Source organism: Pristiophorus japonicus, chromosome 16 (assembly GCF_044704955.1).
Source record: "Pristiophorus japonicus isolate sPriJap1 chromosome 16, sPriJap1.hap1, whole genome shotgun sequence".
Classification (NCBI taxonomy): domain Eukaryota; kingdom Metazoa; phylum Chordata; class Chondrichthyes; family Pristiophoridae; genus Pristiophorus; species Pristiophorus japonicus.
In genome coordinates this window covers 29389895-29406620 of record NC_091992.1, presented here as the reverse complement: position 1 = coordinate 29406620, position 16726 = coordinate 29389895, and the positions used below count along the sequence as shown (strand labels likewise).

Here is a 16726-nt window from a genome sequence, read left to right as displayed (position 1 = left end):
TGGTGGTGTAGGGGGGAATGTGGGAGAATGAGCACATAATCTAGATTGACACTTTGGTGCTGTACTGAGGGAGTGCTGCATTGTTGGAGGTGGCCTCTATCAGATGAGTCATTAAACCGAGTCCCCGTCTACCCCCTCGGGTGGACGTAAAAGATACAATGGTGCTATTTCAATGAAGAGCATGGGGCATTCTCCCGGTGTCCTGGCCAATAGTTACCCCTCAAATAACATTTAAAAAGGATTATCTGATCATTACCACATTTCTGTTTGTGGGGCCTTGCTGTAAGGAAATTGGCTGCCGCAACTCCTACATTACAACAGCGATTTTTCAAAAGTACTTCATTGGTTGTAAAGCGTATTGGGACATCCCGAGGTTGTGAAAAGCACTACATTAATGCGAGCTCTTTTTTCTTTCCCCGCCGCAGGTTTTTGGCACTGTTGTCTCTGAACAGGTGCTCATTTCCCATAATCCAGTTGTGATTGACTGCTCCCACAGTGGCCGAGATCAATATCAAAGCAATTCATAAACGTTCCCCCTTTCAGGCCATAACATCATTCTCTCCCCACAACACAAACAATTACATTTATTTAAAACGTTTTATAATATATTGTGTACCCAGTTTCTGCCATGTAGCCGACGGAACTAAACCAGTCTCTGACTGCAAACACACATAGTGTGGTGGCAGTACAACAGCAACTTGTATTTATTTATATATTGTACCTTTGTAAATGGCATATAAAAATGTGATCATTACCAATGCATGTATACATTACGTATATACTTTTACCATGACTTTGGAGGAGATCTCCTTTAGCCATTCAATTCTTCTGTCTCATTCAGCATTTTACCCGTTGTGGATGTAGCAAATCTGGCAATTATTTTAATGTTTTCAACATGTGCACATTAATTGCAGGTTTGTTGAGCTTTTTTTTTTATTAATGTAGCCCATTTAATATTGTCTTCTGGAAAGTTGGATGTGATGATGGCATCTATTATTTATTTATATTAAAAACTCAAAACTGGCAACATTTTCCTTCCCTGAATTTTTAGTTTTGCAATTATTTTGCTTAAAACTTCAAGCACCCTGTTGGGGCCGAGGTGAGGAAGCTACGGGCCAGCACCTGGTCAGGGTTTGCCGAGAGTGGATGCCTGAAATGTTCCGTTCACCAAGTTCTAACGTTCCTTTTTTCGATGAGCACAAAACCCGCTTTGTAGCAGGGGGAGCAATGGACAAAGAGTTGTATCTTAAAAACAAAACACTTTATTCTTGGCTTGCAGGTTATTTCATCCATGATTTTACAGACATGCTATGGAACCAGAAGTTTCAGAATTCCTGGGAACTGCTCTTCCATCATGCTGTGGTAAGATGTTTCTTAACTGCTGTACAGTAGCATTCAGCAAGTTCAGTTTTCCTTTGCATTGGATCTTGTATACGTGCACCACTCAATCTGTCTCACGCAGCAGGCCCTTTTCTGTATCACTGCAGCGTGGGTGCTATTTGCGGACTCGACTGCTGACAACGAACCGGAAGCGTTCTGCGCATGCGCGCTTCCAGTTCGTCGTGGGAGCGCATTCCGTGTAAACCATTATCCACATCAGTTGGCATCTTTTCACCCATTGTATATTTACTGATGGTCAGACTTATGCTTATGACATGTTCTTCTGACGTACCTCCGTTTAGTAGAGCAAATATTCGCAAGTATGGAGGTTTCAAAGTGCCATTCAGATAGCTGTTCATGCGAGTGTGGGATGACTGTTCAATACCTATGCGTGCGTGACTTGTGTGTTAAGACAAGCGAGAGAGAAACCAGGAAATTACAGACCCATTAGTCTAATATATGTTGTGGGGAAGTTATTGGAATCTATAATTAAGGACAGAGTGACTTCGAGAAATTTGAGCTGATTAGAGAGAGTCAACGTGGAGATCCAAGACCGTCCCATCCTCTGACTTTGAACTACAGTATGTGGACGACGCTTGCATCTGCGCACATTCAGGGGCTGAACTCCAAACCATCGTCACCATCTTCACCGAGGCATACGAAAGCATGGGCCTTACACTAAACATCTGTAAGACAAAGATCCTCCACCAACCTGATCCCACCACACAGCACTGCCCCCCGGTCATCAAAATCTACAGCGCGGCCTTGGACAATGTGGACCACTTTCCATACCTTGGGAGCCTACTATCAGCAAGGGCAGACATTGACGATGAGGTCCACCACCGCCTCCAGTGTGCCTGTGCAGCCTTCGGTCGCCTGAGGAAGAGAGTGTTCGAGGATCAGGCCCTCAAATCTGGCACCAAGCTTATGATCTGCAGGGCTGTAGTGCTACCCGCCCTCCTGTATGGCTCAGAGACGTGGACCATGTCCAAGGCCGCGCTGTAGATTTTGATGACCGGGGGGCAGTGCTGTGTGGTGGGATCAGGTTGGTGGAGGATCTTTGTCTTACAGATGCTTAGGGATTCCATCTGCCCCCGTAGCCTTGTTGTTCTTCAGCTGTCTTATGGCTTTGCCAACCTCGTGCAGCGTTGAGGTTTCACTGAGGTGGTGGCGGGTAGCATGCTGCGGGATGGAATCAAGAACACTCGAGTCAAAGGCAGAATCTCGATTGAGGAAGTGCTCCGTCCAGCGGGCTCTGACTGCCTCGGTGTCCTTGATGAGTGTTTCCCGTTCTTGGCCAGCAGTGGGGTGGGAGTTTGGATCGTAGGTAGCCTTGACTGCGATGAAGAATCCTCACACATCATGGCTGTCGATCACTTGTATCTCCTGTGCTTTCTCCATCCACCACCTGTTCTTTACATCCCTGTTTTTTTGTTGGACCTCAGCCTTGAGCCACCTGCAATGTTGCTTTGCTGCTCCCGAGTTGGGTTGTTGCTTGAGGCTCACAAATGCTCTGCGCTTGCGATCTATTAGTTCTTGGATCTCCTGATCATTCTCATCAAACCAGTCCTGGTGTTTTCTGGTTGAGTGACCAAAAGCCTCTTCGCAGGCACTGGTTATGGAGGCCTGGAGGGCAGACCAAGCGCTGTGGGCATTCTGCGTCTCAGGGTCATCAAGGCACGCCAGGTTAGCTGTGAGGCACTGGTTGTATAGGGCTCTCTTAGCAGGGTCTTTAAGTGCCCCGGCATTGACTTTTTTGAGGCACTGCTTCTGCTGTCCCCTCTGTTTTGGGGCTATGTTGATGTCGATGATAGATCGGTTTAGACGGTGGTCCGTCCAGCAGTCGTCAGCTCCTGTCTTGGCGCAGGTGATGCGCGCATCCTTGCGATCCCTGGCTCGGACGATGTACTGTGTACAATTCTGGGCACCGCACCTCAGAAAGAATATATTGGCCTTTTATTATGTCTTTAATACTCTTATGAATGACTCCACGAGGTCTAGTATTGTATTTGAGCTGTTGTGACCTTAATCCCATTTATTGTAACTCCAGTGTGAGGCACAAGCATGGTGGGCAGCCTTTTATACTGGACCCTGCACACCTATGCAGTTGACCCTCAGGTCTTCCACCACAGTACACCTTATGTGACTATACAGTTAGTATACATGGTCTACATACATGACACCTTGGAAGGAGTGTAACGCAGAATCACGAGAATGTTACCAGGGTTCCAAGGTTTAGAATATGAAGAGAGATTACATAAACTAAGCTAAAATTCCCCTGGACTATACAAGGTTAAGAGGTGATTTGATTGAATTTTTTAGGATTTTGAAAGGAATTTATAGGGTATGTAGAGAAATTTTTTCTGCTGGTGGGGAAGTCTAAGACAAGGGGATGTAACCTTAAAATCAGGGCCAGATCATTCAGGAGAGAAGTTAGGAAACACTTGGGTGGGAAAAGTGTAGAACACCCCGCCCCCCCCACACAAAAAGCAATAGATGCCAGTTCAATTCATAACTTTACATCTGAGATCAGCAGATGTTTGCTAGACAAGGGTATGAAAGGATATGGAGCCAGGGCAGGTGTATGAAGTTGAGATACAGATCAGCCATGATTGCATTGAATGGTGGAACAGGCTCGAGGGGCTGATTGCGGCCTCCTATATGTGTGTTTGTGTATGGTTCGAATCATCATATTGTAACAAGCACATTTCTGTGTTCCAATTGCACTTGACTGCCTGAAATATCATTTTCATGGATACTCATAATGCTAAACTGGAAAAAATCTTTCTGCCCTGTTTTATTCTTGTTTTTCATTCTCCTCTTTACTTCTGTTTCTCTCGTGCTCCTTTCCCTCCCGTCTGTTTGCCAATCAACCAAAGAGCAAGACTTCAACCAAGCATTTGAGCAGGACCTCAGGGACCTCATTTTTTCTTGCAACAGAAGCAGAACTTCAAAAGAAGCATGGGAAAGCGAGACTTTATTATTACATTTGAAAAGCACAGAGGGATTTATTTTTAGAAAAGTGGGCTTGTTTAAAAAAACACATGGGAGAGCAGAACTCTCTGATTTATTTTAAAACAAAAAGCAGAAGGAGTGGGAATTCAAAAAATGTATGAGAGAACAGGCCTTCTAAATGAGCACAGGAGAAGGAACTAGCTCTCACTGAATGTTGTCAAGACTAGTGATTGTCCCAGGTGCATAGTTACGCTAGGGAATCAACGCAGTTCAACAAAACCTACAACTTAATATGGGCACTCAGGAGCTACCAATGAAAGAAAGGAGAAGCTGAACTAATCACATGGCTACAAAAAACATTTGAAGTTGATTTGAACCACCATGTTGGATTTACTGGTAAGGTCGCATTGCACAAGAAATTCATAAAAATAGTTGTGCATAAAATGTTTGCTATTACTCACATTTGCTTGTAAGCTGCTGTAATTCCCTGGTAAAGGTTTTCTTCGAAAGGGCTGTGTTGCAAACCTAAGGCTTAATTGCAGCACTTGATTGGAGCTTCAATTATTGGAATTAATTTCCGACTTGGTTCTTCCTGATTGGCTGCTTTACACGGCCATTATGACAAGCTCCTCCTCTCTTCACCGTGGCTCCATGAAGTGCAGTTTAAAAATTCTTTTGAGCCAATTGAGCATTTACTGAGGATACAAAAACTTGTTGCCTCTAAACTGTGGCAGTACAGTGATAGGAAAATCTGGAAGCCTCCGAGGAATTGAAATCTTCTTCTTCCGATTTTAAAATCTCAAAGCAATGTAACCCATGAACTTACAGACATTGTGGTAAATATATTTATCTGAGGTAAATTGCAGAATGTTTTATTCTAGCAACACTTAACATTCAAAGAAAGTATCAGAACTTTCTGTTTGCAAATCCCATCTGACTTTCCAAGTGATAACACATAATTCGCATAGGAATCCATTCTTGGGCTTTACTGTAATTGGCTGTATTTAAAACATCAAAGTCACGTCAAGTATAAACTTTTGACCTTGTGTGATTGGAATAAGAGTGTGTTCTGATGAAAAGTACATATCCAAAACAGAATAACACATCTATTTTTTTTACAGTTGCTCGCTGACTTGTTCTCTAACTCGCAATGTATTTCTAGACTTTTCTGAATTTATTTCAGATTTCCAGCATTTGTAGTTGTTTCTGTTTATGGACTGAAGTGGGGTTAGGAGATGGCGCTACAGTACGAGCAAGAGAAAGAAGGTGGGTCTCAGGAAAGATAGGGGGCTGTGACTATGAAGAACCAAAGGTTGTGGGTTGGGGTGGCGGATGGTGGGGTGTAGCCTGGTTGGGAGTCAGGGTGGGGGGTGCAAGTCGGGGGAGGCTGAACCTGGAAGTAATTCTGGAATACGGGATATAGAAGTACTTGGATCTTGGAGCTCTTAATGGATTGACGTCTGGAAAATATTTCCTTAGATATCCATCTTCTCTCTCGACTGTTTATGCTTTGTTAGTAGTTGTGGAAGGGAAGGGGGCTGGAAAAAATGGATGCACTTATTCAAGGAGGAATCTGGAAACTTTAGATTGGAGGTGTAAGAGTGTACCAGAGACTGGGAACATAGGAACAGGAGTCAGCCATTCAGCCCCTCAAGGCTGTTCTGCCATTATGTTAGATCATGGCTGATCTGCACCGCAAATCCATTTACCTGCCCTTTCATTTTATACCTTGATGCCCTTGCTTAAAACAAACGTTGAAAATTTCAATTGACCCAGCATCCTCGGTCTTTTCAGGAAGAGTTCCAGGTTCACACTATCATTTGTGGAAAAGGTGCTTCCTGTTTTCATTTTTGAGGAAACGAGGGAGACGAGGAATACAGAGCCCTGGGAGCTGGGTCAGGGAAGGAGATGGGACCGGAAGCTATGTGAGGTGCCTAGGAGTTCTTAGGATGGTAGTCATTTATGGGAATGCTGAGCTGGGAACTGGAAGCATTAGGGATATGGGACTCTAATCACACTGCCAGGCCTTGAGGATGGCCCCGCTGAGGACTGCGAGTGACAGTTTGGATTAATTTCTAGGTAACATTTAAGTCAATGTCTGTGTAACCTTTGAGTCAGTATCACAGGTGAAATGTTTCGTACAACAGGTTAACCTGTCTGCTCTTTCATGTGTTGACTGATTCTTTTTATTTCTATTGATTTAACAGATACAGCAACATTGAAAATTTATTCCAAAGTTTTTATTTCAGTGTGCATGCAATGTTTAAAAAAAAATCCCAAGTGCTGTACTAGGAATGTATACACACCATGTGGTGTCAAATGTTATGGTTATTTGCAGCTGTCATTTGCTGGGTAGCCCGCATACAGATTAAGCATAGATGATTTAAACAAGATACACTTGGATTCCATCTAAACAAAGCCCGATCACGTTTTTGATAGTTAGGGGGCGAAATTCCCCAGTGTCACATTTGGAGGCGGTAACCCAGTGGGGGAGGGACTACCAGCGCCCGGAACAGAAGTCCCGTCCCGGCTGCAAAATTCAGGTTACTGCCCCTCATGGAGCGCAATGTCGCACGCACCACTTCCTATTGGGGCGGCTTCTCCCCGTGGCGCTGCCATGTTTCAATGCCCCTCTTCCGTTAAAGACGGGGGCCGCTGTGCACTCCGTAGGGTCTCTGATGGCCTCCACCGGGCCACCAGGGCGGCATGTTGCCGAGGAGGCAGCCCGGCACCCAAATAGAGTGCCGGACTTCACGATGGCGGCTCGGACCATGCCATGGAGACTCAAGACGGGCCGACTGGTGAGTCAGCCAAAACCACAAAATGGTAGCGCAGCGTATCTTCCCTTTAACTTCCGCCCCACGAGTGGATGTCGGTTCGCTTCGCGACCCGCGAGGCTGGCGCTGCCACCGCTCGCAGCAGCCTCGTAAGAGGATGACCAATTTCCGTCATGGGGTGGAAAGGGGTTGCCGCGTGGTGCTATGGGGTCGCCGCATATACCGATGACATCGTCGGTTACGCGGCGGCCTGGGGCACTACCGTGTCAGCGCCTCTACTAACTCCCGCAGTTTCGCGGGAGCCAGCAGCGCTCCTCTGGGGGCAAAAGCAAGTTTGCTCCCAGATGCACTAATGGAAGGCGCACAACAGGGGAATTTTGTCCCCATAGTACGCAACATGAATGCAATCCATATCACAAGTGCACAGTACAGCAAGTAATTGGAATGGTGTCATAAGTGATTTGTACAAGTTGCTGCAGCTGATACCTGTGGTGCAAGGAATATGTTGTAGAAACATAGAAACATAGAAAATAGGTGCAGGAGTAAGCCATTCGGCCCTTCGAGCCTGCACCGCCATTCAATAAGTTCATGGCTGAACATGCAACTTCAGTACCCCATTCCTGCTTTCTCGCCATACCCCTTGATCCCCCTAGTAGTAATGACTACATCTAGACAACATCCTGATCTTATTCATAGCACAAATGTAAGTAGACCCTTTCTTTTTTTTAAATCATAATCATGCTAAATACTATTTAGAATAATAGAATAATACAGCACAGAAGAGAGCCATTTGGCCCATCATGCCTGTACTGGCCCTTTGGTAGAACGATCCAATTTATCCCACTCCCCTGTTCTTTCCCCTTCAATACTTAGCCAGTTCTCTTTTGAACATTAATATTGAATCTGCTTCCACCACCCTTTCAGGCAGTACATTCCAGACCACAGCAACTCCCTGTGTTTATTTTAAAGTTTCCCCATGTTGCCACTGAAGAGCAGGGGAGCTCGTCCTGGTGTCCTGGCCAATATTTATCTCCCAATCAACATTACTAAAAACAGATTATCTGACCATTATCACATTGCTGTTTGTGGGACCTTAATGTGTACAATTTGGCAGCAATGTTTCCTACATTACAACGGTGACTAAACCTCAAATGCACTTAATTGGCTATAAAGCACTTTGGGACGTCTTGAGATTGTGAAAGGCGCTATATAAATACAAGTGTTTTTATTTTTTTCTTTCGTCACTTTGAGAAATATGTTGCAGCTGATTTTGGCCTCATTGTAGTTTCCAAAATTCAATGTATGAAGCTAACACTCAGCAAATAAACATAATTGTCACCAGGGATATGAAGCCAGATAACTTTGACTTGCCAGATGCATCTCATCTTAGCTCGCTCTTTCAAAACATCAACCTTTAGTGCTGGAGTGTTAATCCATTAATCACATCCGACGCCCTGTTTACTACATTCCCAAGTTTGGATGATATGTGATTATCGAGGGAGGACTGAGAAAGCAGGGGAAGAAAAGCAAATATTCTCGGAAAGCACGAGTGGGAAAAACCTTCACAAAACACCAGCAAAAGGGGCAACGTAGCCTCCCTGCACAACAATTGTGGAAATGCAAGGGTCTGATTCTTAGCTATGGAACGACTGGAAATTGGATAAAGACTTCAACAAAACTGAGAGAGATATGTGTCATGTATGTATGCTTGGGGTTACTAGCCACCAGGGGGTGCCCCTGTCGGAGGTCATTGGGCTGTACGCACATGTGTGCGGGTCAGGTATATAAAGCAAGCCACCATGTAATGTGGGCACTTTGGGCCTGAATAAAGTTGGGACAGGTTTGCACCTGAGTGAGTTTACAGTATTCAGTCTATCGATTTATTACATACATAATATTTGATGACGAGGTAACTCAAGAACCTTTGCATGCAAAATGAGCACCATTGGAATTCTGGAGAGATTCGTGGAGGGAGAGGACTGGTCGGATTTTATCGATCGCCTGGACCAATACTTCGTGGCCAACAAAATGGAGGAAGCTACTGATGCAGTTAGGCGCAGGGCAGTTTTCCTCACGGTTTACGGTCCGAAAATCTATGGCCTCATAAAGAATCTCCTCTCACCAGCACGTCCAACGGACAAGAACTATGAGGAATTGTATGCTCTGGTACGTGACCATCTCAAACCAAAAGAAGGCATCATCATCTCACGCTATCGATTCTACACACATGTTCGTTCTGAAGGCCAGGATGTGTCGAAATTTGTCGCTGACCTGCGACATCTTGCTGGGCCGTGTAAGTTCAAAGACGCGTTAGAAGACATGCTGCGAGATTTCTTCATAATAGGAATCAACCACGAGGTGATCCTCCGGAAGTTATTGGCTGCTGAGACGCTGGATTTGAGCAAGGCCATCGCAATTGCCCAGGTATACATGACGACGGAATATAATTTAAGGCAGATATCATCGAAGAGTCGGAGCTCCACGGCAAGTACTGTAAACAAGATTGTATCGTCGTATGGCAGAGCTGCTTATGGCAGGGCCTACTCGACTGCGTATGCGAAACCTGTAGCTGTTCAAAGTCCGCCAATGGGTACAAATCCGATTTCACCCTGTTGGCGTTGTGGGGGCAATCATCGGCATCATCAGTGTCATTTTAAACAGTACATCTGCAAAGGCTGTCCGAAAGTGGGGTATCTTCAGCGAATGTGTCCGCAACTGAGCAAGCGTGCTGCAACTCACCATGTGGATGATGACGACCAGTCCAGCGAGGACCTGGATATGCAACCCGAGATACCCAAGGAGGAAGTGTATGGACTGTATTCGTTCCTGACAAAGAACCAACTGATAATGGCGTGCCGGTATCGATGGAATTGGACACTGGTGCGAGTCACTCGATAATGAGCCAAAGGACATTCGACAAGCTGTGGTACACTAAGGCTGTAAAGCCTAAGCTGAGTCCAGTCAATGCCAAATTGCGTACTTACACCAAAGAACTCATACCGGTGATTGGCAGTGTAGTAGTCAAGGTGTCGTATGATGGTGTGGTTCATGATCTACTGTTATGGATCGTTCCAGGAAATGGTCCAACACTGTTCAGCAGGAACTGGCTCGAAAAAATCAAATGGAATTGGAATGCTATCAAAGCGTTGTCATCGGTGGATGACACTTCGTGTGCACAAGTGCTGAGCAAGTTTCCCTTGCTGTTTGAACTGGACATCAGCAATTTCATGGGAGCCAAGGTGCAGATTCACCTGGACTTGGGTGCAAGACTTCTCCATCACAAAGCTCAGGCAGCTCCGTACATGATGAGGGAGAAGATCGAAATTGAGCTTGACAGACTCCAACGCGAAGGGGTCATATCACCGATCGAATTTAACAAATCCAGTCCCATTGTTCCTGTGTTGAAGAGTGATGGCACTGTCAGGATTTGTGGAGACTACAAGGTTTCAATCAACCGATTTTCGAAACAGGATCAGTACCCGTTACCGAAGGCTGATGACCTGTTTGCAACGCTAGCCGAGGGGAAGTCATTCACTAAACTGGATCTGACGTTGGCCTATATGATAGAGGAGCTTGTTGACAAGTCAAAGAAACTTACGTGCATCAACACTCATAAGGGACTGTTTATCTACAACAGGTGTCCTTTTTGAATTCGCTCGGCTGCAGCCATATTTTAGAGGAACATGGAGAGTCTACTGAAGTCCGTCCCTAGAACAGTCGTGTTTCAAGATGACATTCTGGTCACAGGTCGTGACACTGCCGAACACTTGAACAACTTTGAAGAGGTTCTACATCGTCTGGACAAAGTGGGACTCAGGCTGAAACATTCAAAGTGCGTCTTCATGGCACCGGAAGTCGAATTTCTGGGGAGGAAGATTGCTGCTGATGGCATCAGGCCTATGGACTCGAAAACCAAGGCCATCAAAAATGCACCCAGGCCTCAGAATGTGACGGAGCTGCGTTCATTCCTTGGTCTACTCAACTACTTCGGTAATTTCTTACCTAGATTGAGCACTTTATTAGAGCCACTGCATATGCTGCTAAGAAAAGGCGACAACTGGGTTTGGGGTGTGTCTCAAGATAGAGCTTTCGAGAAAGCTACAAATCTGCTTTGCTCTAACAAGTTGCTGGTACATTATGATCTGTGTAAGCATCCAGTATTGGCCTGTGATGCTTCATCATATGGGGTTGGCTGTGTGCTTCAACAAGCTAATGAATCGGGTAAACTACAACCTGTTGCCTATGCTTCAAAAAGTTTGTCAAAGGTAGAAAAATAAGCTTTAGCCTGCGTGTATGGAGTTAAAAAGATGCATCAGTACCTGTTTGATCTTCGTTTTGAACTCGAAACAGATTACAAGCTACTCATTTCATTGTTTTCGGAAAACAAAGGTATCAATACCAATGCATCGTCCCGCATCCAGGGGTGGGCGCTGACATTATCTGCCTATGATAATGTCATTTGCCATAGACCTGGCACCGAGAATTATGCCAATGCACCGAGCTGTCTGCCTTTGCCCACACCGGAGGTGAAGACGCCACAACCTGCAGACCCTACTGTTAGTAATGGATGCTTTTGAGAGTGAAAGAACCCCTGTCACTGCTCAACAATTTAGGACCTGGACCAGACAGGACCGATTTTATCAGTTGTAAAACGTTGTGTCCTTAATGGTGATTGGTCTGCTATACCTATGGAAATGTGGGATGAGACCAAACCTTACAACCGTCGCAAAGACGAACTATCCATTCAGTCAGATTGTTTACTGTGGGGTAATTGTGTTGTTATGTTTAAGAAAGGCAGAGAGAAATTTGTACGTGATCTACACAGCACTTATCCCGGTATTGTCATGATGAAAACCATCGCCAGGTCTCACGTATGGTGGCCTGGAATTGACTCTGATCTGGAATCATGTGTGCATCAGTGCAACACTTGCATGCAGCTAAGTAAAGCACCAGCGGAATCTCCGCTGAGTCTGTGGTCGTGGCCATCCAAACCATGGTCGAGGATCCATATCGACTTTGCGTGTCCTTTCCTGGATAAGATGTTTTTTATTCTGGTGGATGCATATTCCAAGTGGATAGAGTGTATAATCATATCATCCAGCACATCCACAGCTACCATTGGGAGCCTTCGTGTCATGTTTGCTACTCATGGTCTGACTGACATCGTTGTGAGCGACAACGGATCTTGCTTCACAAGTCTTGAATTTCAAGAGTTCATGAAACTCAATGGTATTAAACATGTGCGGTCAGCACCATTCAAACCTGCTTCTAATGGTCAAGCAGTGCATGCTGTCCAAACAATCAAGCAGAGTATGAAACGCGTAACTCAGGGTTCACTGCAGTCTTGCTTGTCATGCATACTGCTTAGTTACAGGACAAGACCCCACATGCTTACCGGGGTCTCCCCTGCTGAACTATTGATGAAGAGAGGTCTCAAGACCAAGCTCTCGCTCTCGTCCATCCTGACTTGAGCGATCGTGTTGAAAACAGACACCAAAATCAGCAGTGGCATCATGATCGTGCTGCTGTGTCACACGACATCTCTGTTAACGATCCTGTGTGTGTGCTAAATTATGGTCAAGGTCCCAAGTGGGTCACCGTACTGTTACAACCAAGGAGGGTAACAGAGTGTTTATTGTCATGCTCAAAAATGGGCAAACATGCAGGAAACATGTTGATCAGATAAAGCTGCAGCACACGGATGAACTGGAACAAGTTGAGGAAGATACGATCAGTGACCAACCAACCTATATTCATTCATCAGAGGACTCCACCGTCATCAATGAATCTGGACTTTCAATCTCTGACATGGTCATTGCCACTACCATCAGATTGGCTATCCAGCCTCCAGTCATAACAGACTCAGAACGTTCACCCAGAACTGGAGTTGAACTGAGACGATCAATTCATGAGCGGAAAGCCCCAGACCGTCTTAACTTGTAAAAAGACAGATACTGAGATCTTAAAGAGGGATATTGTCATGTATGTATGCTTGGGGTTACTAGCCACCAGCAGGTGCCCCTGTCGGAGGTCATTGGGCTGTACGCACGGGTGTGCGGGCCAGTTATATAAAGTAAGCCACTATGTAGGGCCCAAGTTTCCAGACGATAGAAAACGGGCGCCCCTCCAAGCTGGGCGCCCATTTTTCGCGCCTAAAACGGCGCCTAAAAAAAACTCGCAATTCTGGAGCATTCTGCAGCTCCTTGTCTGCCTGGCGTGGCGCCCAGGGGGGCGGAGCCTACACTCGCGCCAATTTTGTAAGTGGGAGGGGGCGGGTACTATTTAAATTAGTTTTTTTCCTGCCGGCAACGCTGCGCGTTCGCGTTGGAGCGTTCGCGCACGCGCAGTGTGAAGGAAACATTGGCACTCGGCCATTTTTGTAGTTCTTTGTAGCTGTTTAATTTTTGAACATTTTTTTAATAAAAGCACATTACCATCAGCACATCAGCACTTGCAGCCTTCTCACTGTCTCCTCCCCCCCCCCCGGCGGGAAGAACGGGCGCCTCCTCCCCCCCACCCCCGCGGGAAGAACGGGCGCCTCCTCCCCCTCCCGTGGGAAAGAACGGGCACCTCCTCCCCCCCCCCCCGCGGGAAAGAACGGGCGCCTCAGGCTGACGCAGCATTCTCCGTGCCTTCACACAGGTAGGAAGATGGTTTATTTAATCTTTTCTTTGCTTATAAATGTTTATTCAGGTTGGATTTATTTGTATAATATTTGTAGAAGTATAAATGAGGATTTATTGTAGAATTTAATGACTTCCCTTCCCCCCCCCCACCTCGTTCTAGACGCCTAATTTGTAACCTGCGCCTGATTTTTTAATGTGTAGAACAAGTTTTTTCAGTTCTACAAAAATCTTCACTTGCTCCATTCTAAGTTAGTTTGGAGTACGTTTTCACTGTGGAAACTTTGAAATCAGGCGTCAGTGGCCGGACACGTCCCTTTTGAAGAAAAAATTCTGTTCCAAAGTAGAACTGTTCTACCTGACTAGAACTGCAGAAAAAAAAATGTGGAGAATTGCGATTTCTAAGATAGTCCATTCTCCATTAGTTGCTCCTAAAAATCAGGCGCAAATCACGTGGAAACTTGGGCCTGTAATGTGGGCACTTTGGGCCCGAATAAAGTTGAGCCAGGTTTGCACCTCAGTGAGTTTACAGTATTCAGTCTATCGAGTTATTACATACATAACAGTATGTCACCGTCCCTTTTAGTCAAGAGTCCATAAACTTATGAAATGTGGTTGAGTAGAAGCACTAGGGTGTTACTGCTATAAGTAGCATTGCACTAATAAGCAGCAACAAAATATATGCTGTTGTCCCAATGCGTGTCTCGGATGAATGCAGTTGAATTGAGTTCAAAAATCGATGACTGGAATTTCCGTGGGGGTTTGAAGCCAGTTCTGTGAGTAGTTCTGGGCATCACATCTTAAGAAGGATATATTGGCCTTGGAGGGAATGCAGCGTAGGTTTACCAGAATGATACCCGAACTTCAAGGGTTAAATTACAAGGAAAGATTACACATACTAGGGTTGCATTCCCTAGAATTTAGAAGGTTAAGGGGTGATCTGATCAAAGTTTTCAAGATACGAAGGAGAACAGATAGAGCGAAACTATTTCTGCTGGTTGGGGATTCTAGGACAAGGGGGGCATAGTCTAAAAATTAGAGCCAGACTTTTCAGAAGAGAAATTAGGAAACACTTCTACACACAAATTGCTAGATCAATTGTTAATTGTTAATTTTAAATTGAAGATTGATAGCTTTTTGTTAACCAAAGTTATTAAGGGATATGGGGCCAATGGTGGGTATATGGCGTTAGGTCACAGATCAGCCATGAACTCATTGAATGGCAGAATTGGCTCGAGGGGCTAAATGGCCTACTCCTGAGGGTTGACTTATGAAGAAAGGTTGAGCAGGTTGGGTCTGTACTCATTGGAGTTCAGAAGAATGAGAAGTGATCTTATTCAAACATATAAGATAATGAGGGGGTTTGACAAGGTAGATGCAGAGAGGCTGTTTCCCCTCGTGGAGGAATCTAGAACTAGGGGGCATAGTTTCAGAATAAGGGGCCGCCCATTTAGAACTGAGATGAGGAGGAATTTCTTCACTCAGAGGGTCATAAATCTGTGGAAATCTCTGCCCCAGAGAGCTGTGGAGGCTGGGTCATTGAATATATTTAAGGTGGAGATCAACAGATTTTTGAACGATAAGTGTGAAGGCTTATGGGGAGTGGGCAGGGAAGTGGAGCTGAGTCCATGATCAGATCAGCCATGATCTTATTAAATGGCGGAGCAGGCTCGAGGGGCCAAATGGCCTACTCTTGCTCCATATATCTTATGTTCTTGTGTTCTTATGTTTCTATGTTCCTATTCTGTGACAGGAGATCTGTGCAACCCTTACCAAAATAGTGTAAATGTCTAAAAAAAGCTGTTCATGTCATTTCTCCAGGGGTTCCACCGAAGTTCGGGCAAGAGATCGGAAAAACCCCATGGATAATTTGTTTTTTTTTACATTTATCAGTTGGTACCAGAATCAAACGTAGCCAACGGTCAACAGTCAATCACAGATGAAACATGTTACAGTGACATACAGCAGGTAGACAAACCCATCCTGAACGGATTAATGAGCCTGAATAAGATGTTGTCCTTTTATAAAGCTCCGGTCAGTGGAAACTATTAAAACAAAAAAGCCAACATGCTCAAAATGGATGGGAGATGTAAATGGCTGCTGGCCAGAGATTGTGAAATATATTACTTGTATGATAACGGCAGGGTATTCTCCAATGTCAAATGTTGGGAATGTCTGCAGAAACTTTTAAAAGCCACAGCTGAGATAAACTACACTGAGATTTCTAAAATGGAGGCCTTCACTGCAACTTCAGCTTTCGTTGAGATCCTTCAGCGAACTCTGAGTTTTAGCAGCATAATGAAATTCACGATATACAACATAAAACAGGGAATCCAAGTTCGGCTGAGGCCTCATTAGGGGCAATGTTGAACAATTCCAAGTCTGCAGGAGTGGTTATGACATTAATCATGTTGCGCACCCTGTTTATGCTACTAGTGAAATGATGTAGTTTGTGCTCTGCACAATGCAAAGCTCCCCCCTTGGGGTTGGCTACTGATTCAAATACAGAGCTGTATAAGTTGATTGTGTAGCTGTGATTGATTTCCTTTCTTCTCCTTCCCCCCCGCTGTGCATATAATTTGTATCTTTTATGACCTGCCAAGTAGAAATGTGTACACAGAACAACTCAACTCATGAGGTGCCTGCATGGAATCAAATGATCAGCCTGGATTGCACAGCAGGACTCGTCATCTATAAATAAAAGAAGGTGGAAGTGTGATGCAATCACACAATTGCTTCCATTTCAGACGTGCTTAGGTCCATACTTGACTAATTTACACGACAGCAAAGGAGGAGGCGGTTTGCTTGGGAGAGTCAGCATCATTGTGACTTCGTGATACTGTGACTCATTACGTGCAAATGTACACCATTGAACAGAAGACTCAAATGTGACTCCAGGTTCCTTTGTGTGCACTGGGGAATCATTGTAGCTGCTTTACCATTATCCTCGTCCTCAACTGGATGAGGACAAAATTGAAAACAACTTGTGAG

The 16726-nt window shown here is 45.0% G+C and overlaps 1 protein-coding gene across 1 annotated transcript in view; it reads left to right on the top strand.

Annotated features, from left to right (window-relative positions):
- Positions 1-16726, top strand: part of tlcd2 (TLC domain containing 2) — a 102935-nt gene that overhangs the window by 23976 nt on the left and 62233 nt on the right. Inside the window, exon 3 of the mRNA XM_070857166.1 lies at positions 1280-1362. Within this exon, the coding sequence (XP_070713267.1) occupies positions 1280-1362 (83 nt within the window). The remainder of the gene's footprint in view (positions 1-1279; positions 1363-16726) is intronic.